Source organism: Anopheles moucheti, chromosome 3 (assembly GCF_943734755.1).
Source record: "Anopheles moucheti chromosome 3, idAnoMoucSN_F20_07, whole genome shotgun sequence".
Classification (NCBI taxonomy): domain Eukaryota; kingdom Metazoa; phylum Arthropoda; class Insecta; order Diptera; family Culicidae; genus Anopheles; species Anopheles moucheti.
Window position 1 is genome coordinate 32,692,103 of NC_069141.1, and position 24,506 is coordinate 32,716,608.

Sequence of the window (24,506 nt, forward strand, 5' to 3'; positions counted from 1 at the left end):
GACTTTTTGTCCCACCGGGTTTCGCTTGCACCACGATATTTCTTTTACGAGGACACAACAGGTTGAAGGTATTTTTTTTCCGTTGCAGCTAACTCTTTCATCACGGGACGAAACTCCGTCGTCTTATCGGATCGTTTCTGTTTGTGGTTTGTGAGCCACACTGTTTTTATCGCTCTCTATTCTTTCCCCCCGAGGTTTAATGTGATTAAACAAGTGGTCCTTTGGTTTGGTGTTTCTATTGGGTAGAAGGTGCAGATGGCTCCGTACACAGGAAGGAAAGCAGAGGCTGAAGATTAAGGTACGACATCTCCTAGGTGGGTGGGAAAGTGTGAAAAGGATCTTTGGCTGCGCTTCAATGGGTAAATGAACTTAATTTTCTCATCCGCAATTATGGTTTTCATTCACCTTCCCCATTCCATCACCGAGGTGGAAGATATCTTGTGGAGACAATTGGCCGTGTACAGTCGGTATTTTCCTTTTGTTCGATTTTTGCACACCTAAACATTGGCCAACAGTGAGAAGAGTGGTTGGGATTTAATTAGCACCTTACTCGATCCGCCATCCGCGTTCGCGTCCTGTGTGCGTGTTGTGCCATGCGAATTAAAGGCTTTGCCAGAAAATGGCGCTTAATTGCCTGTGCGAAGGGCTATTATTTGGAGGCAACGTTTAAACGTTACTGCCATTTAACATCTTCACCGGAATTAAAAGATCGAATATTGGTAACTAATACGAGCGAACTAAACAAAATTCAAACAAATGTCCGTTTAACCAAATAATTTAAGAAACTGGGGTTCGTTTCTAACCGCCATACTTACTACTTCAGTATTATTGCAACACATCAAATTCAACTTCATTGCAGGCCAATTATGTTACCAACTCGATTAGTATTGACGTTTCGCACTGTTTATGGAGCTCTTTAAGAAAGCTGTACGATATATTCCAACTGGAACGGGTATATTTCTCCCTAAATCAAACCTCTTAACGAGCGCCTTCCACCCATTCGTGTGCTAGCATCGATGTGGCGTGAAAATCCGCCACTAAAGCTAATCGGAGCGCGACCACAAAACACCAACCCCTTGATTTTTTTTATCCCTTTTAACAACGCAAAACAAATTTGAACGGAGTGGAGTAAAGGGGTACCAGGTTCGAGCAACCGTAACCTCCATTCCCTTTCGTGATGCAAAACTATAAACTTTCCTTGCGCATAAAACCGAAACGTGGCTGGATGGATGGATAGCTGCTGGGAAACTGGGTTTCGTGAACCGTCGTGTTAATAATGGCGAAACTTTTATATCGTGCCGTGTGTCCACCGAGCACATTCCCACACCAAAACACCTCCGTGTGTCATTCCCGGGAATGATCCGTTTGGACGATCTTGCGACTGGAGTTCGGTGCGTCCGTCTTGCGAATTGTGAAGTTTAAAGTCCATAAATGATCCTTTTTACGATCCAAAGGAAAGGTCAATTAGGAGCGACGAACGGTTTCGCATGGTCATCGCTGGTGTGTGGCATGAGGATCATCCATTAATAGCAGAAACTAGGGAGTAAGAGAGCACGAGCGGCTATTACGAATTTTACGATCGATAGTTGACGAACCACATTATTAACATGCTCGGATTGCTATTTTCAGCGTGCGAAATTGCGTGAGAGAGTGTGTGCTGATAACATACACGTGGAATGTAAAAATCATTTTATTAAAATTGTTCTATTATTTATTTCCCGTTGTTTTATGAAATCGCTCGTTGGCTTAGCACGTGAAAACAAATAATAATCACGGAATTATACAAGCAAATAAACAAGCCCAAATAACACTTTTAGAGGCTTACTATTAACATTTGTTCACCACGATTCAACGATTTGTAACAATGTTTGATTCCTTCGCCCAAACCGAAATACTTAGGTAGAAATGGTTTTTCCTTTGTTATCGATAACACTGTCCCTTACCCACGCTGTCTTGTTTAATTTTTGGCCATTCTGCCCCATCACCATTGCCGATTGTGTTAGAGTTATTTCGGTGCATCATCCTCGATCAGTTTTGAGTGTACATCCATCAGACCCTGAAGGAAGAGGTGGGAATAGAAACAGATCAAAGAACATTAGCACCCATCGTACTGCACACCATCGCCTGGAGCTTGTACACCGTCATCTTTGAACCGCATTGCTTCACCGCACGGATGCATCAGGGATCGGATGGAAGGAGTAGGACAAGAATTCAGAATTCTCTTTCAGCACCCGAAGTTCGTTAAGAGGAGAATCCATGTTTTTAGTTGAGTTGGTAGCAAAAACGGACAGGGGAAATTGATACCCTCTCCCGTTGTATCAATTGCGGGCCGATGCCTGTTCAAACCCATCGGGTGACAGTTTGTAGCAATCCTAAATGCACAAATGAACAGAAAGATGTTTATAACAGGGGAAAAAGAGCAAACAAAAAACAATTTGAAGAAAAAACCCAATCTGTGCCTCCGGGTTTCTTGCGGTGCACGGAACATGTCCCAGTTTCAAAATTGGCAGTCAGTTTATCCTAGTCCTTGTTCCGCTAACTGGTTAGCCACACACGATCACAGGTTTCACAAACCACAAGAGGATGGGTAAATATAATTGAAAAGAAAGTGAAGCCATTTCCAACAAAAATAATTTCCTGGTTCGTCCAGAATTTTAGCCGTATAGATGATGCACCCCTGCAGTAAGTATGCCCATTTTCCGGTCGAAAGGAAACGGTGTATTGTGTGTCAGCGATGGAAACTACAAACGGGCAAACCGTGGACAATGATTCCAACATTAATCGGAAACCTTGCACTTCGTGGATTCTTTCGGTTGGCGTTGGTAGTACCTTGTGCGACGAGCGGTTTAGTTAATTTTCCTTTTCTTTTTTTGTTGAAATTTCCAGTAAAATAGAAACTTTTGAAACACTTTTTGCTACACCAAAGCCATATTCGAATATATTTCACACAAACACATAGAGAAAAATACTGGTCGTTCTTAATTCGACATCATGTTATGCGCTGCAACGCATTCAAATCGAGATGAGTGCCCGGAGAATCCTTTCATTTGAGCTTTCGTACGTCGGCCGATTCCTCTTCGATTAACTTGTGGTGCACATTGCTTAGAGCCTGAAGAAAAAGTGCAACAAAGGTGCGCACACGAGGGAAAAATGGTCTGCATTAGCGTATGTGTGTACTGACTGATAAGTATGCCAATGTTTGCCATCACCATTTCTGTAGCATTGTAATCTCTAGCTACCCCATAAACCAACTTAAAGAAATAGAGGAAAGATGTCATTCGTGCTGTTTTAAAAGCAAGAATAGCACAGTTGTAGATGAAGGGAAAATATGAGTTCTTAAACAACCTTTACCAAACGCTCCCTTTACGGGTTTCCTTATGATTCAATTAAGCCATCTATGTACAGCTTCTACGTTCAGTGAATGTTATAGGCAATTTAATACAATAGTATACCAACACCGTCCAACTAGAAATACCATTAACCATCAATTCCACCAAAAATTACATATCGCTTATTACTACTTACCTTGAAGTATTTCACAGTTTTCACACGCAGCTCTAGCGTGGCGTCCTCGTCGCAGATCATGATCGTGTGTGGATGCTGCTGGAATGCGCTAACCGTCCACATATGGTTCACACCCTCCTCGATCGCCTTGTACAGTGCGAATGCTTTGTGCGATCCAAGGATCATGATCATTACCTCGCGCGCATCCATAACCGTCGCCACACCGACCGTAAGCGCCTGTTTCGGCACCTTGCTTATATCATTTCCGAAGAAGCGTGCGTTCGCCTCCAGCGTATCCTGAGCGAGCGTTTTCACACGTGTCCGAGACGCTAGCGACGATCCCGGCTCGTTGAACGCTATATGCCCATCCGGACCAATACCACCGATAAACAGCTCAATGCCACCCGCTGCCTTTATCTTTTCCTCGAACGCATCACACTCGGCCACCAAATCGGGCGCATTCCCATCGAGTATGTGCACATTCTCCGGATCAATGTCAATGTGCTTGAAGAAATTGTGCCACATGAAGTAGTGATAGCTTTCCGGGTGATCCCGCGGCAAATCCACGTACTCGTCCATGTTGAACGTTTTGACGTACTTGAACGAGATGCGTCCCTGCTGGTGGAACTTGATCAGGTTCCGGTACATGCCGAGTGGTGTCGATCCGGTCGGGAGACCGAGCGTAAAGTACCGATCCGGGCCGGGCTTGAAGTCGTTGATGCGCTTCATCACGTACTTGGCCGACCATTCGCCAACATACGCAGCCGTGTCGAGGATAATCAGACGCATTTCGAATAGAGTTTACTGTTGGGAGGAGATAAAAAGAAATAATCAGTGGCACACTGTAGTAGCATGTCCGACAGAGTCGCGAGAGGAAAGAGATTGTTAAAGTATTGATGAGCTGAAAGCGTCGAGCAATCGATATGTATCCGGTATCAGTAGCTATGACTAGCCCTATATCCCTTCTGGGACACAGTGCAAGCACACCGTAAGTGAAAAATAATGACATTAGTTCCGACACTGCCCCAAAAAAAAAAACACGGACTGGCCACGTTCTAACGCCCACGGTGGTAACGGCGGCCGGAAGCCGGAAACTTTATTAAGATTGATGACTACGGATCGAACCTTGTCTCTATCTCGCTTTCCAAGTCCCGAAGGACAGCATACACTCCACAGTGCCACCGGGTGGATTGTGATTTGAATTGATATTCGTAATACAGACGCACAGGCACGCACACATCACCCTCCAGCCGGACCGCTTGGAATTCAATTAGGTGTGTGCGCTATCGAACGTCAATTTGGCCACTGTTTGTGCCACCAATTTTTGGACGATGGCGGCCTAGTTTCGCTTGTGCGTCTTCACGGTGGGTCACGGAGTCAAGAGCAAACAAATATCGTTAATAAACGGTGGTCCAGCTCTGGTGCATTGAGAATATGTTCCATGATGAATTTATGATTCAAGCGGGCCTATTTTTTTGTTGATAAAATAGCTTTAACAAATATATTATGATATTATGGCAATCTATTCGTTACTTTATTTGTTCGACAAATTTTTCAGTTAACGATCAAATAAGTTAACTCTCTAAGAGATGGACCCAACTCACCCTGATAAGTTGAACGGACAGAAGATCTTTAATCCAAACTATGAACTGATAAATAAAGAATTCCAACCTGGTATTCCGGCTAATATACTTTAAAAGTTAAGCTCCAATGGGAAACCAACAAATCGCTGTTGAATTGAGAATGTTAATGTTTAGGATCAATTCGAAGGAACACTGTTCTAATGTGTCTCATTTCAAGGATGTCGTCATATTCACTGATGCTTTAAAAGGGGCACTGTGATGGAGCTTTTAGGTAGAATTCAAAATGCATATACCAGGATAGCCTAGTCAAGATGATCGTCTAAATGTGGCAGATAATTTAACGCTGCTACAATACTGTGATTATAACAATTCTTTCGATCCTAATCTTCAAACGTATAGGAATAGAGGCTTTTTATTAGAAACCCAAATCCATGAAGATCTAGCCCTCACAAACACTTCACTGCTAGCACTACCAAAAGATATTTACCACGATTATCACAAACAGTACCACGATCACAAATCAACCACGAAAACTGAGTGCTCTCCAAACAACCGTCCAGTTCCAACAACGATAAGCGACACTGGCCAAATAAGCTCGCAATAATTCCAACTCGCAACAGTTTTGTTGACTGAATTTGGGTCAATGTTAATATATATTTGCTCGACTGATTCCACCTCTCTTGCGTTGTCCGAACCGTGTCTCACGACGCCACCTTATAAAAAACTGGTTGTGGCTTTAAATCCCAAAACTACTGACGATGCAACGACCACAACGATACGGCTCAAAGGATGGACAACCGACGGCGTACTGACCGTGTGCGTGAACATCATAAGCCGTTTTATGGATTTCAAGTCCGAGACTGAATCGCTCGGAGGTCTGGTGCATCCATGTACATCGTGGTGAATGGTGGTGGTCCGATGCAGTTCGGAAGCACAATTAAAAGCATTTTCGAAGGAAACAAGTTCTTCTCGTGCATTGGTGTACGCTTAAAGAACCAACCAATCGACAAACGAACGCATTCTACGCCGTTGACCTACTCTGAGCGCTTCGGCTCCTTATCAACCTCCAGTGTTTCCTTTGTAGGTCAGATCCGATTTCGTGTTATCAACAAAACATTTGCCGATTGCTTCCATTAAGGGTTCAAAAAGATGCTTTGTACTAATTTCGAGTTGTATGCGAAGCTTTCCTTTCTGCAATTACTGGTATCATTAGTGTTCGGTTAGAATTCTTCCTTCAAAAGAGAATGCGAATTTAGACTGATATAACGGCAGCTCATATTGATATAAAACGAATTGAAGTCGCTTGACCATAAGACATGGAAACAATTCGCATGTTTCTCTCAAGGCGACTTCGTTTGACCTTGAAATTAAAGCCGCTACTGGCCCCAAGGGCTTCCTTGCTGTTCATAATTATTTGCAATTGTTTGGGGTTCGTGCAGCACTATTCTGCTTTTCGCTAACATTCTTATGGCACTGTAATTGAGTCCACCACGGTGTAAACATTGTACAGCTGGGTGTTGTACAACGCAAAACAACACAACCAATCCGGCACCCGGTCATTGACCCTATTGATGAGCCCGTTCCTAAGTGCACCGCATTTGTACGGGGTTTTCGGGTTGATTTTCGAATTATATCACACAATCTACAACCTTATCGTATGGATTAACTTCTTCGCCCCCTGATAAGACGTGAGTTGTTGTCCCAGCGCTGAAAGAACCCGTTTAGTCGCTACTCACCGAAACGTTTACTTATCACACAAACAATACACAACGCACCGAAAAGACGGTGGAGGAAAGAATGAACTGTTCGTTGGTGCTTATCGCTTCATACACCGGATGACGGGATTGTTTTTACTATTGTAATGGCACTTGTTTGATGTAAAAATTGAAATTATACACGCCAAGATATTCTGAGGGAGCGTAATAATGTCTTCTTCTTATTTCTAAAGTTTTAGATTGTATTTATATCGTTTTAAAAATGATAAAATAAGTTGTTTACTTTCGATCTTTTGACAACAGCCGCAGGTATTTGTGTTGGTGTGCGTGAGTTCACGTCAGAAAACGTCAGAAAATGCCAATTTTAAATGGTCCGTTAAAAAGGATATTTTTTAAAAGGATATTTTACATATAAATCTATTGAATAGTACAATGTTCAAATTTGTAATCTTATGATTATAATGCAGAAGAGAAAGAAAACGCAACAATAATAAACTCATCCAAGGCTCTCACTCTTTCTCTTTCGAAGGGGGGAAATGTTAGGTTGCACTATTTCGTCTATTATTTCTACCATGATCGTTTGTTTTCTTATCAACTATGATTTGAGCTCGACCGATTGAGCTATTTGGTAAGTTTTTTGTAATCTTTGCGACCCCGACAAAGGAATGACCACAGTTGCCCGATGATGCCGGCTATTTTTAACGTAGATACGAGAAGTATCAAAATTCCTCCCACAAGGTATATCGTTACAATGGTGTTCTCTTCCGGCATTCGGCACCGTGAAACGGTGTACTCTTTTAGCGATATGCGTGCCTGCCAATTGGATAAATAGAGTTATTGTACATTTGAACATGACCGAACATCCGATACTGCACTTACCAATATAAAGCTGGGATTGTTTTTGTTACGCCAACTGAACGAAGGTATCGTGTATTCTTCTATCTTTAAGCGATTTTTCAGCATATGGCAGTAGTGATGCGAGTGACCGCTGAAAGCTAGCCTCGGATTAAGCAAATCACCAATCAAATCGGTCGATTCCTTCGATAATACTTCCCATCGCTCGCGGTACAGGCCTACTTGCGGTGAATCATGCTCCTGGCACTCTTTATCCGACTCCCGATACATGGGAAAGTGTTGCAGCACAATCGGTCTGCTATACTCTTCAAGTTTCGGTACATCCTTGCATTGACCTACGCCTCTACCACACTTGAAGATTGTCTCGATCGATTTTAGCTCTTTCTCTGCCTTCTCGCACAGATAGCATCCATCGCCCTCCATCGCAATTGAATTAATCGCTACGAAATGAACACCTCTTAGGCTGATCAGCGATACGCCGGTATTGTTAAAATGGTCACCAAATCGTTGCACCAGGTTGGGTCGTGTGGCGTAGTGGAAGCCAATGTCGTGATTTCCCACGATACTATATAAAGCTACACCCCGTGGAGTGTGAAATAGCTTGCGATATCGTTCGATGTAGTTATCAAATTCCTTCTGATTTACCCAATTCCCTTCGTCGAATACATCGCCCAAAATGAAGATCGCTTCCGGCTGAAACAACGTGACGGCTGATTGGAAGGCTCGATGCATTTGCCATTCGCGCCTAAGCTTGTCGAACCAGTGACCTCTCACTGGGCCTAGCAGGTGGGTATCTGCTAGCAGCATTACGCTCACAGGTTCCACTCCATTCACGGCAGCAGGTTTCGATGGCCATTGACACTGAAATGATAACTCGTTATTACATCCAAGATTTAGTTCATATTTCAATACAAAACTCACTTTCAACAACACAATGTAGTAAACAACGAACTCGTTAAACACAACCAACGAAACAATGCTAAGCAATAGCCGAAAGAGCAGAGTTTTCAGCTTCATGGCGGTTGTTGGAAGCAAATGTTTAGCGGCAACCTTTTATGCTGAAGCTTCAGTCAACAACCAGGAACCATGCCTCGGTGTGATTGGTCCAGTGGAAAAACAGCTAAAACGAGATACGAACCGAAAATTTACAACATCGATCGAATTGTTTTCATAAACAAAACCTCCGCTGACATACAGACTGACAGCTGGCATGTACAAAAACGCTTCGTGATTTGCAGACATTTTTATGTTTGCGCCACAAACTTTTGTTAAAGGTACTTCAATTGATCAAACACTTTAAAAAATGGATACGATTCCAACACTTTCTTCACATGAATAATTAGTCAATTTTCATTTATTCGCACGCCAACTTCAACCAACTTTGAATAACCGTTGTTTTGTTTGACGAGTGCCTGTAAACCAAGGTTAGCAAAGAACGGTTTTTGCGACAAACGCATTTTCGACATTTTTAGCTATAGTCTAATTGTTCTTATGTGTTCGCCGTTCGTTCAACAAAACAAACTATAAACACGGATGCTTACTAAATCGTTTAACCCTCCTAGGGAGCGGAAACACTGCTCAAACCACACAATCAATAGTACGTGAAAAGGCCTTTTGGTAGCAACTCGTTTGGAAATCTTGGCTTTCGTTAAATTCCCCCACGCTTCTGACGTTTTCGTTAAAAGGCGGCCGTTCGAGCGAAGATTTATTTATTTTTTCAATATTTTTCTAGCAACCGAAGCGAACGGACGTGCGCGTTTGGTCCGGGCTCACGCTAAAAGTTTTTGTTTTTAATTGTAGCTCCAGCACAGAAAGAGCTACATTACCATACGATTCGGTTCAACCACGGTGCTTGTAAGTGTTTTCTTCTGTTCAAAGTGTACGGTGGGCAAACAGAGCGTCAGTTTTATTCAGTTTGAAGTGATCGAAAGGTTCAATTGGTTTGGCTGCGGGGTGAAGCCATGTTTCGGTGATAGCTATGCTGCTGCACATACGCTCGAACTTCTTTCTCACACGCACGTGCAGAGGATGCAAAGGTGTTTTCGGATTTCGGAGTGCTACATATGCTTTGGGTTGCGAGTTGTGTAAATATTGCTAGTGCTCCGTAGAAATTCAATAGCTGATCGAAAATTAAAACTTGTGCTGAAAGTATAATTAAAGCGTCTATTTGCGGAAGAATTCTTTCACTGTTGCGTGAAGTTGTGTGCCGTGTTTATTCGACCAAACAAGAACGGAACGCCTTGATGGTAAAAGAAAATTCTAGCTAGTTTTGTTGCTTTCATCGAATCATTCCGTGGAATAATTCCAGTTCGTCTTATCGTAGATGTGGTTTTCCAAAACGTTTCCAATCGATGTTAAATGAGCATGAAGCACGTTTAAGTAATATTTAAACCCAGAATACAATTTTATATTCAAATTCGGAGTCGGAATGCAACACATATTGACCAAACCTGCTAGAAAATTGAGTTCTTTTCCTCCGTATCGATCAAAGGATGCGCGATGACCGTGGAATCTAATCGTTTTATTTTTCAGCATCGTTTTTTCTAGCGTTTCCAATTGGATTGTGATACGACGATAGAGTGCGTGCCTGTAAAATTGTGTTCTGTGAATGTGTGTGAGAGAAAAAGAGAAATAGCGAGAAAAGTGTGTGTGTTTTGTGTCCAATTTTCAACCCAGGTAGAATTTTTCAAAAAAGAAAATCTATCCGAATAGCGTACACGTGAGTTTATAAATGTAAAAAAGGTGTGGGCTTATTTCGTGTATTGCGTTGTCGTGTGGTTGCTGAGAGGAAAATCCAAAATAGTCCCGTGCGGATAAATTAATCAAACACTCCTGTGAAACACCTGAAACCTGGGTGGATCCACCCATATCCACCCGCTCTTTTGCGGCAACACCCGATACCAACCCCCCCTGAAAGGGTGGTGTGAAAAAAGGCCCGGTAAAGAAAGTGTCAAAATTTTCCGCAAGTGTGCGTAAACCGTGTGAAAGAAAAGCCCCCTGCGTATGTGGCTGTGTATGTGTGCCGCAGGATGATTTTGAATGTCGCTGGATATTTTTAGCGCGCATGGAGAAAAGTGCTGCAACGATCGCCAGTGCATGTGTTTGTGATGAAGGTGCTTGCACATTTCCCGCAGCGAAGCTAGAGTTTCATCTTGCCTAGTAGGAGCTAGTAGTCTGGGGTTTTCGGCCCAGAGCCTGCTACGAGCACGCAACAGAATTGAAGCAACAGCACCGTTTAGTGTGAAAAGGAAATTAATCAGCTGAAACACCCATACACCCGTAGTTGGAAAAAGGTAAGAATAGATGGCGCTGCTCTATGCTCTGTTACGGGGATGTTTTTCTTTTTCGGTGTCCATACCGTTGTTATGGTTCCTGAACAGATGTTAGAAGGCGTGATCCACCCCACTCACAAGAGCAAAGCCAACTCTCTGTGAATATCCTTTTCGGTAACTTTACTGTTTGCAATGTACTCCATTTTGCTCACAAGAAAAACTCATGAGAGAGAGAACGTTTTCTCTCCACCACATCAACCTGCCGCTCTGCGTGAACATTTTTGCTGGTAAATGTCCGAATAACGGTCGGGGGTCAAAGGTTACCCTTTCGGTCGTCAGCACATTTCCCTGACAGGAATGCTTTCCTTCGGTTCGGATGAAATATGTTGCCCCGTCGATGGAATTGTGTGTTATTTACACACACGCGGACCACCACCGAACCTTCGGATTGATGCCGTGGAAAACTACATGGCCTCGAATCAATCTTATCTACGCTCGCTACGGGTGGTAAAAAGCCGTAGTAAAATAGTTATTTTCTTTATGCTTCTTCAAATACAATAAACCAAAATCAAAACTCATTAAATTCCGGTTGACCTCATTCACGGCAGGACTGATGCTTTAATCCTCCGGGTACGGTTTGGCATGGTGCGTTCAATGCTGGCACGGAAGAGCTGCTGGCGAGAAATTTCCAACCCAGCCAGCCACATACACGCACCGCGTTGGAAAAACTATCAATCATCATTTTTGCCGATCATACCATCGTTCCCTGTGAGGAAGGTAAATGATTTTTGGCATAATTTATCGCCCATGCTTCTCCAAACATACCGAGCATTCCGCGATAGGAGCAACGAGCAATTCCCGTTTGATTACGACGCATTTTTGCTAAATGCTTTTGAGACCTCCCAAAACGGTGCTAGTAGTGTCGGGTGCGAGAAGAATTAGATTGATCTGCCCAACAGCCTTGTTTTTGATAACCTCCGGAACCTGTTCCTGTTGTGTGAATGTTTTTTTTTTCGCTGACCCCTACTAGCATGGCCCACAATTACTTATCAACCTCATGCTGGGTAAAGTGTAAATTGTGATGATAATTGGGGAGCAAAAAGTATGGCTTTCGAACGATTTACGTCGAATGGTACAAGAAGATTTGAAGTGTTTTGAAATTTAAGACATGCCACAAAGCAATTTCCTGATGTTTTATTATTTTCTTTCACTTTTTGATCTTGTTTAGGATTTTCAGTGGACCGTAAATGAATTCTTTGAGATTTCTGAGAATTAATGAATGTTCAAAAGTTCATGGATTTTTTAAAATTGTCCATACATGACCAGGTCCTGCTTCGGTGGCCAAACTCAAGTTGGGTTGTGGTTCGAACTCACGTTCGTTTGGGTAGAAAGTCGTAAGCTTATAAAAACGGCCAAGAAAGAATCTGCCAAGTTGGATGTTGAGTAGTAAATCTGGATTTGTATCTATCTAAAAAAATCGTATAATGATTAAATCTTCCCTCTAGTTGCTGCTTAACTTATTTCAATTACTTTATAAACCCTAAATTAATAGTCCCACTCAGAGGTGAGGTGGGACACCAGTGTTAAATTCCCCTTTTTTCTCTCCATCCTTACTAATTGCTCAAACAAGTGAAATGTTTGCGTAGGTTTACGTTCGCAAGTACCCTTCCGAGCGGCCAGCAAGCCTGTAAAAGCAATTAATGTTGACTAATTAGACTTCACTTCAGACACGCGATTAAACCGTACTTTGTGGATGCGGCACAAAATTCCTTCCCGCCAGGCCTGAACGCATTAAATAAAAAGGAAGCGAGATAAAATATAAGCTCAAGCAAGAAAGGAAAAATAAAATTAAACAACATCATCTACTTTTTTGTTTCCTTTGCCTTACCCAATGACGGATACAGGAAGCTGCTCGACCACATACTCCCAAGCTTCCCGGAGGTGGAAACAAGTTTTTGGAAAATATTTTCCAACTGAATTAATATTCAATTGCATATTGCGGATCGAGGGCAAGTGCTTCATTTTGCACCGTGGCCCACTAGCGATTTCGATTCTTTACGCAAGCGATCGAACGATCGAAACCAATTGCGTAACGCAATAATTACAGGAATAAGTTATGGTAATGATCGTTACCTTTTACCTCCCTTTTGCTCTTGCTTCCGTTTTATGGCTAACCAGGTTCGGTTAGTTGCTTTCAAGATGCGACCGAAACTAATGGCATCGTGTTGGCGTCCGCATTAATCGGTCCAGGGGAGCTTTATGTTTTAATATTTTAACTTGTTTCGTCAATTATTGCTTGTGCGCAAGTGATATAACCACGTTAGGACGTGTATGAAATGTATGAGTATGAAATGAGGCATAGAAAAAATGGAACTTTTAAACTTAAGTAGGAAGCAACAGATCGGCGCGTTTGCACCACAAGCCGGTCCCTGAACGAACCTGCGCGGAATGCTTGTATCGCGCCCTCTTTCCTTTTTTGCGTAATTAAATAGTGCCCGCGTGTTTGCGTCTCGTGCACGCGCAAAACTGCGCGCGATAAGACGATTGTGCCTCGAACAGGGGGAGCAAAAGCAAAAACCGATGGCGCTTTTCGCTGGAGCCGGGAATCGGAAGAGTTCGTTGCATGATGCTTTCTGCTTTGGGCCTAGTAGGGCCTACATGCCACATGCGAACATAATCATCCTCCAGAGCACCACCCAGCTGTCGTTCCGCCGGGAGGGCTATAGGGCGATTTATTTCCGCGACAAAAGCATTTATTTACGGTGACATTTTATCAAGTGTGCTCGTGTGCACGCGGGTGCCCTTGCATCCGTCCCTAGCGGGTTGCACGCGGCTGCATCTAGAAAGGCACGCGCACTTCGGTGCGCACAATTCTTTCGGTTCGATCTGGTTTCGAAATGCGCTGGACGGTTGCAACAAAGCAATCAAAGCAAATGTGCACCAGCGCAAGGGAAGTTCTACTAGATTGGTCTCCGTCAAGGCAGTGCTTCGCCTTCGTTAGGTGCGATCTTCGGACCGTGGGCGCTCAAGAATAACGACTCCCAGGCACCTCTCGGTTATATTCTCGGTTGCTTGGCGTTCTAAGCAAAACTATTATTCCCCATCCCATTCGGGAATGGCAAATGTTGGGTGATGATTATTATTAATGGGTTTGCAATTTTCGCCATTATTCCCCCATGTACGCTCCAAAGTGCTTTGGATTCCTTTTATTGAATGTAATCATTTATGTTACGGTTTAACTATCGCTTAATGCATTTCGATGATGATGCTCACGGGCGAAACGTGTCAAGATGTTGTGTGCGTTGTGCTTTTTGCTTTATTCCTCGATGTGTGCAGGCGTGCATGCTTAATTAAATAATGTATTCCAAAGAATCGTGATGTATGCGTCTAGGAGAATACAATAAATGCTGGATCTGTCGTGATGTCTGATATTTATGTTCATAAAACACACTTTTATTTCGAAGCATGCCGCACAATGCAACGAATAAAGTGCGCTTATATCCCTGTTTTTCAATATATCTCCCAAACCTTTCTCAACTTCCTTCGGGAGGGTGCACGATTATGCATTCGTTCCCATTCCGATTACGCAACGTAGCGGTCGGGAGAAGGTTTTTTTTTTAATTTCCTCCCAGCTTCTGGTTTTGCCGTATTTTGCATTACATCTGCATACATTCGTTGCATCGTGCCTCTCACCGCAAAGGGTTGTAAGGGATAAAACTAAAGGAAAATCGAAAGGCAGGACGATGCAGCAGTGTGCAGTACAAGCTGTGTGTATGCAAATTGTGCGTAACAATGGAAAGTGCATCTCACAACAAAACAGGGAACTCAAAATCGAAACCCACCGTTGAAAATTCGGGCGAAGCGAAGGAGGGTGCGCACGAAGGTGGTTTGCAGACATATGCAATTGGTGAAAGCGAAGTGCGTCGAAGCCGAACGTGCTGCAGTTACGGTGGATGGGTGGAGAGTAAAATGGTTTGCAAACGGTCGCAATTGACAGACAAGGAAGAGCTTTTGGAGGTGTTTTACTGTTCAGCGAAATGTGCGGAACCCCGGTGGTGGATGAAGAAACCGAGTGCACTTTCCGGTTGGCTTGAATGCATCCAGATATTTTATCGGAATGATAACATAAAACACACAAGCGGACTGGCTAATTGGCTCGTGGTGGGGAAGAATATATTGGATCGATATTTGCAAACGGTACTGATGTAAATCTTTGCTCTGCATGCTTCATGATCTACACTCCATTCCTGCTCCATTCGCTTGGTGCAAGTTGCAGTGGCAGACCGAAAACAAGTTCTAAAACAACCTTTAAAGCACATGACGAATGGAATCTTCGGTGTGCTCAAATTACACTCGAATGTCCGCCTGTCTGGCGTTGAACCCAAACTGGCTTCTTTGATCCGGTCTTGCTAAGCTACCGCAGCACCGTCCTACGTGCTGGACATGGTTGAGATTGTATTTTTTTGTTTATCATGTCGCTTGACAATTTGTGTACGAAGAACGGCCAAGATTCCGTTCGCTAGCGGTGTTCGTGGTTCAGTGAAATTATGGCTGTTGATAGTTCATGCTTTAGAACTGTTGAAAAAGTCGTGCATGCTCTGGTGTGACCGTTATTTTCCTCGTCCCAAAACGGTACATCGTGTTACCGATGGTAGTTTATGTTAGAAAGCCTTCTTCCAACAGCACCTGCTTGTAGATTTTTATTCATATTAAAGTAAAAATCACTTATTTTTTGGTGAACTCACAAAGGAAACATAAAAGTGTTTACGGAATGGTTTTTTAATCGATTGGAACACACATTTTCGGAGCTTCGTGGTGCAGTTTCACACTTTAATATCGAACAGTTTATGAGCGATTTAAAGCCATGCTTTCTGGTGAATCAACTCTTGAATAAAACAGCACTTCACAGGCTGTGTGCCCTTCATAAATTGGTCTTATCGAGATGCTTCAACAGGCAGCCAGCTTCACGAACACACCACATCGCCCGGGAACGCTTCCGACAATCGTATTTCGATATGAGCTGCCTTTTGGGGTTTCCGTACTGGGAAATTGAAAAAGAGAGGACAAAAAAACATGTCTGGACCCCAGACACACAGGGCGAAGGAAGATGCGCTCAACATAAATAAATAAACGTTGGCTAAAACAAAGCGCAGCTTCACGGCCACAAAAAAACCCCCTCGCAGCAGTGCAGTATGTGGCATCGAGGTGAAAAACCGGGCACCTAGTTCGATATGCTACATCTCCTTTTTAAACCTTTCTGCCTTTTTTTTCACGGGTACTGTACGAACCCAAATCGACATCTGCATCTATTGCGTTCGAATTCAACACGTACGGGACGGCGTTGATTGTTGGTGATGCATTGTGATAGAATAAAACAACCCAACGAGCAATTGGACTCCGCCTACCCATTTTTTATTCGGATCTCTCGTTCTGGCCTACATGCGACGCGAGATAAAAAATCGAACACACACGTGATACACACGCAAAATCACGGTACGCGATCCACGCCCTCCATCGCGCGTATACGGATATCGCAACGCACCAACACATTCAAAGCAACCGACCGACAACGCGTGTGTCGACAGGTACCTGTGTACTGTGCTCGCGTCTGCCGACTTAGAGTTAAATTTTGTCCTTGCAGCTTACGCGCCTATGTACGCATAGGCGAACACATTCAAAGCGACCGACCGATAACGCGTGTGTCGACAGGTACCTGTGTACTGTGCTCGCGTCTGCCGACCTAGAGTAAAATTTTGTCCTTGCAACTTACGCGCCTTGCAGCTCAGCATATGCGGCTCGAAGCCCACATATTCAACCTCTCATTTAAAGCGTCCAACTGACTGGCGTGTGTGGATTTCTGCATTTAATCGTAGTTAAATTATTATTTATTTATAAACCATCGGTTGTAAAGTATTGGCAACACTTTAACTAAACAATTGGAACACTTTTTTCTAGGATATTTGAAGGACAAGCGCACAAATTCAATGATCAAAACTAGGTATAATTTGATACATTCGAAGACATTGCTTTGTGGCGATCGGTAACACACGGGAGTATTTAACAATAGCAGGAAAAGTTTAAGTGTTAGATACATACATTGTTCTACAAAGTGGTTAAGAATAAGAAATGTAGTTTTTCTATACATAACAGTGGTGATTTTTCCACAATTTTTACATATTTTTAAGAATAACTAGAAAAGTAGCAGAGATAGATAAAAATGATGTTCTACAAAAATGTAAAGAATAAAATAATACATCTTTCTATGGTGTTTGAAAAGTTCTAAAACTTATACCAAAAAATTTTTTTCATTATTTTTCAATGCAAAAATTATTTCAAAATGCCTTAAATTTTATGTTTTATTTAAAAACAGCCAATCACCAAGCCATTTGAATGTTTTTCAAAATTTTCAATGACAAAAATCCTTCCCGTTAGGCTTTGTTTATAAACCGTTAGCAACGCACGTGAGCCAAGCTACTCGCGCGACCCTGAAGGATGTACCTATTGCTGCTGCTCGACCGACTTAATCCAATATTCTCTTTCATTACAGCACTATCGCCACGCAAATATATGGGGAAAAAGAGTATCATTCTCTGATAACGGCTCTCACGAGAGAGCCAGAGAGTGGTGCTAGGTCCCCCACCCCCCTTTTTTTTGCATAGAATCATATTTTTGCTACGATCCGGCGTAGGTCCACACGCTGCAAAAGCCGCCGGGCGACTGAAGCGGGCGTGGTTACGCGCCGCTTTATATACCATGCGGTGAGAGTGTGTGCGTGAAGGTTGAAGTTCGTCTTCCTGTCGGTTGTCTACTCGAAAGAAACTTGACTCAAAATTTGACTATGAGAACAAAAGAAACTCGACCAAGAGACTCCGCCTTTGCATGACTGGGAAGCATCAGGATATCTCCACCTAGGGGGGGTTAATAATGCATACGCACGCGGAAAATGGACGGCTGCAACATTTTTTTTTTGGTCGATATTATTATGTTTGTGACATGGGGATGGTTGTCGTCTCGTGAACTTACCCCGCTGAAACATGATACCGGTGAATGTGGTTGTAGTTTGGGGATGGGATTTTATTTTTTCTTCTGTTCTTTCCCCTCTTTTTGGAACGTTTACATTACCACCTTTCCCGACAATGTTTAGATAAATTTGTTCCCCTTGTGTCGATTTTCGAGGGCGAGTAAAAACTGTTGACCGGTCTATAAACCCTTTCTCCCTGCGCACAACCCAACTCTTCTCCAAGAATCGCTAAACCCAAACACTCGATACAGTGTGCTGTTTTTGAGGTTGGGGTTTGGTTTTCCCAGCAAAGCAGCAAAGCACACCCAACGCCAGCGAAATAAAATTTCCTTTTCACTCGATCAGCGTCGGAAAATTATCTCCCATCGTTCGTCAGCGTTTAAACGTCATCCTCAACGATCGAAGGTGACAGCACGTTAAGATACGGCTAGTGGCTGGGTGCGAAGCGGCTTAGAATGGCAATAAAGGATCATTGCAAGCGATCGCTGACGGTTTTAGTGAATTTGATATCGATCGCCCCGATCGCGCGAGGGTGTTTGACTTTTTGATACGTAAGAAATACATCACACCAGGGCTTTCGGGCGCTGGCCTCCTGAGTGTGTAGGATTGAGGGAGAAGAAAGGTGCTATAAATACGATCGCATCGATGCATCATTGTCTCGCTGCGACGATGAGCGTACCGTGTAGATGCTAACGAGCTGCGACAGGCTGATGGTTTCACTCCCCGCTTCATCTTACGAAGGTAAGGTGGATCTTACGCCTTCATTTCTTGTTTTGCAAAGACAGCATCTTTTAAGCGGATTTGCATGTCTCGCTGCCGATATTGATACTCGTCCATTAAAGCACGTAAGGTACGAAGAAGAAGAGCATAAGAATCGTTGGTTGGTAGATCATTGCATGAAGTGTGAGCGCACCTGACTGTGCTGCGAACTGATTCGTTTCATGCGGAGTTCTTGAATTCATCTGAATGTTTCTCGCAGGAAAGACATTTGATATTTTCCGTGTGCGTGTCTGTCCATCTAATAAGCTTCCAGCGCTGTCAGTTACGTGCGTGGCGCAGTGAAGATGCCATTTGCCAGATAAACACCAAATGGGAGTGACTTTGTTGGGATCCGGATCAGCTTTGAAGATCCTCGGTAATAAGCTTTGCGGTATATGCAGCTCACGTCATCGTCGTCATCAATCTAGTTTGATTATCGCGAGGGTGTTTGGTGCCTCACAATCTACCATCTTTTGGTAGTAGGTGAACACTGTCTAGTGGATGTTCTTTTTCTTATTTAGATGAATTCTGTAGTTATAGTTGTTGAGATCTTGCTTGGTCAATGTTTTTTTTTTATTCCATTCCCCTCTCCCACCAGCCTTTTATTTCGAAGCATTTAAATACGAAATTAATTCAATGTTACACCAAGTTCACGATCATCACGCAGGGGATGCTGTGGAGGTATCATTTTATGCCACCCATTCCACTTCACAACTCTCCGACAAAGACGACGTTTGTCTTACCCAACGCTACTACCCCTGCAAACATTCACGACGGATCCAACTACAAGCCATTCCCTCCTAGAGCAGTGGCACACGCGAAATACCGTGTCGTTTTTTCTTGTTGCCCCAAACCTACTACTACCCACCTATCATTTGCCATGACCTAAAACTATTAGACGAATCGAAATGCAAACATGTTTCGATTCGCTTGGCCGAGAATTTAATATCCGCTCCGCCGGCGTGATGCTGTCTTCGCAAGTTGCGTGACAACTGGCTGCGCAAAGTCAAAACCCCCATGATGGTTGAATTTATTTTTTCCTGTGAGTGTGTGCGTGCGTGTCCGTCCGTTGGTTATGTCGGGTTTCGGTGCGTACAACGCAAAATTGTTGCTGAGTGGAAGAAAAAAGGCAGCTGATTGAACGCGGCATCTTTGGCATCACCAATTATGTATGTACGGACGGACTTTGTTACAGGCACATCGAAAGCAATAACCGTAAAGATGGACAAAATATTACAACACACACACACAAAACATTGAGTCTTAGCATCATCTTTGGGGAGAATCATGTCTAGGGGTTGCTATCGTGTCGGGAATCGTGCGGTTTGGCTAGCAAGTGTAAGATGCTGTTGTTTGTTTGATCATTTCCATCAGTACCGTCAGTAGATGACGAGACTAAAATGCGCATTGTTAGCAATAAGCCATAAGCAACTTCAGTGAACACGCGATTCTTGTGAAGTTGATACAAGTTGTATCTTTGAGATCTTTTTTCCGCTATCTGCCCGTGAAAAGTCAGCAAGTTCAAGTTTGCATGTACATTAGAACTTCTCCGATGAGTTATCAAGGAAATAGCGTCCTATATAGACAATGTTAAGAAGAAGTACAATTTCCTTGACATGTACAACGTTTTCTGTAGTTCTCGATCAAATAATCTGTACCAGAATTGTCTTGGGATGTAGACAGAGCCTTCTTCTTTAACGGCACAACAACCTCAAGAGGTCTAAATCTAAGTCTAGTCTAGATCTGTCATTTTTGACTTTCATTGACTTTTTTTGTTTATTTTGTAGCCGGAAAAGTCATTCCTGCTTACAAAGAATTGGTCCAAATGGGATTTTGGACCAGTCCTGTCGTTTGAAGACAAGCGCCTCTAACAATACACCACCGAACCCCCACAGAGCCTTCAGAGCTCATTCTAATACCGGCACTTGCTTGCTCATGGGCCCGATAAATCTTCCAACAATTTTACAAAACACGCAAGAATAAAAGACAACCGAATGGCAGAACAAAAATACAAGCAACTCACCGTCACTAATGAGCGTATGAGGCTGTCATTAGGCAATTAATAGTGTGCTCTTTCGCTTAAATTCGCGTTAGTTCGCGGTACAGTTTTTGGGGCGAAGAGTTGATTTTATTAGATCTCCAGATGGCGGGAGGTGTTGTTTGTGCGCTCGCCAATTGTTTTCCACTGCTGACAAAAAAAAAACAAAATGGAAACAAAAATAATCATAATGCCCTCCACCTGCTTTCGAACTGTGAAGCGGGCCGGTCAGATCTTCATAAAAGTTAAGCTTAATTAAGACACATACACACACACGCCACGCCACGGCACGGCACGCTTGAGCAGAAAACTTCCTTTTCACTAGTTCCTATGTTTTTCTCCATTTTTGCGCTCGGCTAAATTGATGAATCAGTCGGAATTCGATGTGGAATTACGCTGCATTAAAATGAACCAACACGGAATTCTTTATGAGGTGAGACCCTGGGTAAATTAGTGAAAAAGAAACCGTACCGTTGTTGTGAGCTGGTAGAAAATTAGCGAATAAATTCGACCAAATACATTCATGCTTGGAAAGGTATGCTTTGGGTTAGCTATTCGCGTAAGCAGCAATAAAAGGTAGCAGTTAGTCGTTGAACCTTTTTTTCTTTGCTGTGTGTGTGTGTTATGATCATTATCATGCATAGTTTAATTGATGCTCCATCATCCTTCGGTGTATTGATGCGGTAGAAGCTTCCTCACCGTAATTAATCGCCACCCAATATGTTTAACGCTCCAACACCACCCAGAAGGAAGGGATAATTATCGCCGATTATTCGCTGGCCCCGTCGGGGGAATGTGTGTTTTAGTACGTTGGAATTAAATTAGCATGGTGGGTTAAATGTGTTTTGTGGCCCTAGCTCTTCACCTGTATGCCAGCAGGGCGTTGGGGCCAAAAGTAACAGGTTGCGCGATCTTTAAAATGATCTGCTGCCATTGCGCCTGTACGCTAGCACTATTTCACCAACCGGGTCTTAACCCGCGCTTGCTAGATCCGGACTTTATGGTCTGGCCACAAAAATGGCAAGTTGTAAATGTTAACATGCAAAGGCAAGTGCGGTCTGCGCGGTACAGCAATACCGAGAAGTAGCAAGGTATCGCAAGGCACACGAAGCAAACATTTCATAGCCGAACGCTTGAGAAACATGAACCGCGGGGCGAAAACGCAACACAAATACCAACCATTCCCTGTTCCCTTCTACGGATTTTGGGTGGTTGAGGTTAGAAAGAAAGATATTGCTGCAGAAATTCCTGGCTAGCCAGTTTGCAATAACCATCAAACAGTAACAGCTTGTCCGAACACCTCGTAGCGTTCATTGCTTTCCGTTTGTTTTCGCGTGGAGAAACTCTTGCTTTGATCCACAGCGTGTTTTGGATAATTCTTTCAATGTATTGCCCAGTTCCAGTACTCTTGGGAATGCAATTGCCATGGCTGAATGTTTTTTCCTGAAGAACCCTCTTCTCAAATAAGGTCAAACGCTTTGGGGAGCATGTAGATCTCCGAATAAAACCCCCGAAGCATGATGTTCTTCCATGCTCACTTTCCATGTCAAACTTTCCTGCCGCAAAGTTCTCAAACAAATGCCTAACCTCGCCCTAGTGGGAAAACTTGGAAATAATCCAGTTTTAAGCTGGGGATAAATCGGCCGTACGATAAAGTTCCTGAGCACCGCTGAGATGGCGCGTGACCAAAAACGGGTGTTGTCTCTTCTCTAGAATGTACAGAGGCTTATATCTGGGTTAAAATTTGGGTCACAACAGGATAGGATGTGGCGATACGGGGTGATTGTGGCTTCCTAGAATGCATAACCGAGAGATTGGCGAACAGTTTTTACCAGGACGGTATTTGGTGAGATGAGAATTCTTGTCTCCTGGAGCATGAATGCTGGGTTGGCATTGGAAAAGGCCATGGAGCGTAGACTTTTCACACAGTATGACGTCAATGGCAATGTTGGGGCAAGATCTCGGCAAAGTACTTCAATTTATTGGAATTCTTGATAAATGAAGCAACTGATGAAACTCTTTAAATGTTTTTATTTTATATTGTCGTGTGCTAATTCCACGACTTTATTCAAGCTAAAGGACAAAAACGCATTCTTACATTTCCGTTCTATAATACAAAATGCACAGCGAAAGACTAGTCGCGCGCCATTACATCAAAGGGACTTTCTGTGCATGGGAAGAACCGATGACGGGCCGGACTACGGACGGGTGACAGGCAGGGAGCATCGACAGTTCATCGCATTTAGAAACGCTAGGGTGCGCTTCGCGACCGCGTTGGCAGCACACTGCACCACAGCTGGTGCAGGAGAAGGCGAGGGAGGCCGGGAGCGCACATCGTGCTCGCGTTTATGCGTCTATGGTGGTACGCGCGCGTTACGCACCGCTGACGCCTCAGGTCGTTTGCACGCCTAGAACAAGCGCGCACCGTACCGATCGCAATTTCAACCATTCGTGTGTTGAAAAACTATTACTCGTCGGCCCCCAATGCTGATGGTGGTGGTGGCCCAGCAAGCATTCTTCTTCCGGTGAAGTTTATGTGAGTGCGAGAGTGTGTGTGTTTTTTATCGTTTTTTTTCCATCTACCTAACATTCCGGAATTGTGCCCCTTGCTGTGGAGTAATCGTCTTCAAGGGGTTATTATTTTGCGTTTTTTCTTGTTTTTGTTTTTCTTTCTTTTACTTTTTTGGGATCCGTTTCGGGAAGCGAGAAACCAATCTTTAGTTTTCCTCAATTGTTTACCCCAAAAAGGCCCCCCCATCAGAGGAAAAACCGACCGAAGGTGTTGGATTGTTCTCTTCGTCACCCGTGTTAACACCGTGATGTATAGTTTAACGCTACGGTTTGATAAATTTAAATGCTATTACGTGAACGTCATGCCATTTCTTTGATAATTAGTTTTCCTTAAGAATAAAAAAAAACAAGTAAAAATTGCCTCTTTATCGTGTTTTTAGTTAATTATTGATATTCTAATAAAACCCATGTTGAATGTGTAATTTGATTTCAATCGCACAGATGCTGACCATTTCGGCAACTAACCTTATCTCTTTTTTTTTTAGTTACGTGCACGATTAAAAACAAACGATTACAGCAAAACTTCTCTCGTTAGTCATGCTTGCCTGAAATAAAGCCCCCATTCGGTGGCAAATTTATTCCGTAACATGCATTCACCGTTGTAGGTGTTATTTTGTTTTTATCTTCAAGAGAGCGATTCATCATTCACCTCATCTTGATTGTGTACGTCATGGGTTTTTTTTACGCGACCGACTCATTCTTTCGCTCTAATCATTACATCCCCATTGCCCTCGCCGAAACGGTGAACTTTTGATCAGTTTTTGTGGCTAGTGAGATGAGTCATTCGGTGCAAACTGATTTAATATTAATCATATCTTGTAAAAGCATTTTATCATTCGTACAAACTTTTAGCAATAAATTCTTCTGCTTGATATGTTTATCCACAAAGTATGTGCTCTCAGTCCCTGTTTTACGGCTCTGCCGGGCTGGTCCTGTGGTACAAATAATTCATGCTTGCACCTTGCTGCACCGCGCATGGTTTTGTGACATTTCGAGCAGCACAGAATAACGTCCAGGTGACAGCTGCCGGTTGTCGGTTGGGGAACAGCAAAAGCTTGCTCGCGCCCGCCATACACCATGCAACCTTGCAGACATGGCAGCAGTGCAATGGGGGTTAAGCATCCATATATTCCATTCGTTCGGTTGTTTCACGACTTTTTCCCTCCCGAAAGCGAATGAATATCGTGT

The 24,506-nt window shown here is 43.3% G+C and overlaps 2 protein-coding genes across 4 annotated transcripts; both read right to left on the reverse strand.

The window, feature by feature from the left end:
• Nucleotides 1–1,699: 1,699 nt before the first annotated feature.
• LOC128300220 (glucosamine-6-phosphate isomerase) lies at nucleotides 1,700–6,921 on the reverse strand. 3 transcript variants are annotated; one of them, XM_053036209.1, is made up of 3 exons: nucleotides 6,824–6,921; nucleotides 3,526–4,308; nucleotides 1,700–2,056 (listed from the first exon to the last, which is right to left on the reverse strand). In XM_053036209.1, exons 2-3 carry the CDS (start codon nucleotides 4,291–4,293, stop codon nucleotides 2,006–2,008), a joined length of 819 nt encoding a protein of 272 aa, XP_052892169.1. In that variant the 5' UTR covers nucleotides 4,294–4,308; nucleotides 6,824–6,921; the 3' UTR covers nucleotides 1,700–2,005. The 3 variants fall into 3 exon arrangements, with proteins under 3 accessions (XP_052892169.1, XP_052892168.1, XP_052892167.1); XM_053036208.1 differs by lacking the exon at nucleotides 1,700–2,056 and adding an exon at nucleotides 2,112–2,372; XM_053036207.1 differs by lacking the exon at nucleotides 1,700–2,056 and adding an exon at nucleotides 2,918–3,109.
• A 202-nt stretch (nucleotides 6,922–7,123) lies between these two features.
• LOC128303862 (metallophosphoesterase 1 homolog) lies at nucleotides 7,124–8,814 on the reverse strand. The gene is made up of 3 exons (XM_053040939.1): nucleotides 8,579–8,814; nucleotides 7,682–8,518; nucleotides 7,124–7,615 (listed from the first exon to the last, which is right to left on the reverse strand). The coding sequence occupies exons 1-3, from the start codon at nucleotides 8,672–8,674 to the stop codon at nucleotides 7,424–7,426; spliced, it is 1,125 nt and encodes a 374-aa protein (XP_052896899.1). The 5' UTR covers nucleotides 8,675–8,814; the 3' UTR covers nucleotides 7,124–7,423.
• Nucleotides 8,815–24,506: the final 15,692 nt, after the last annotated feature.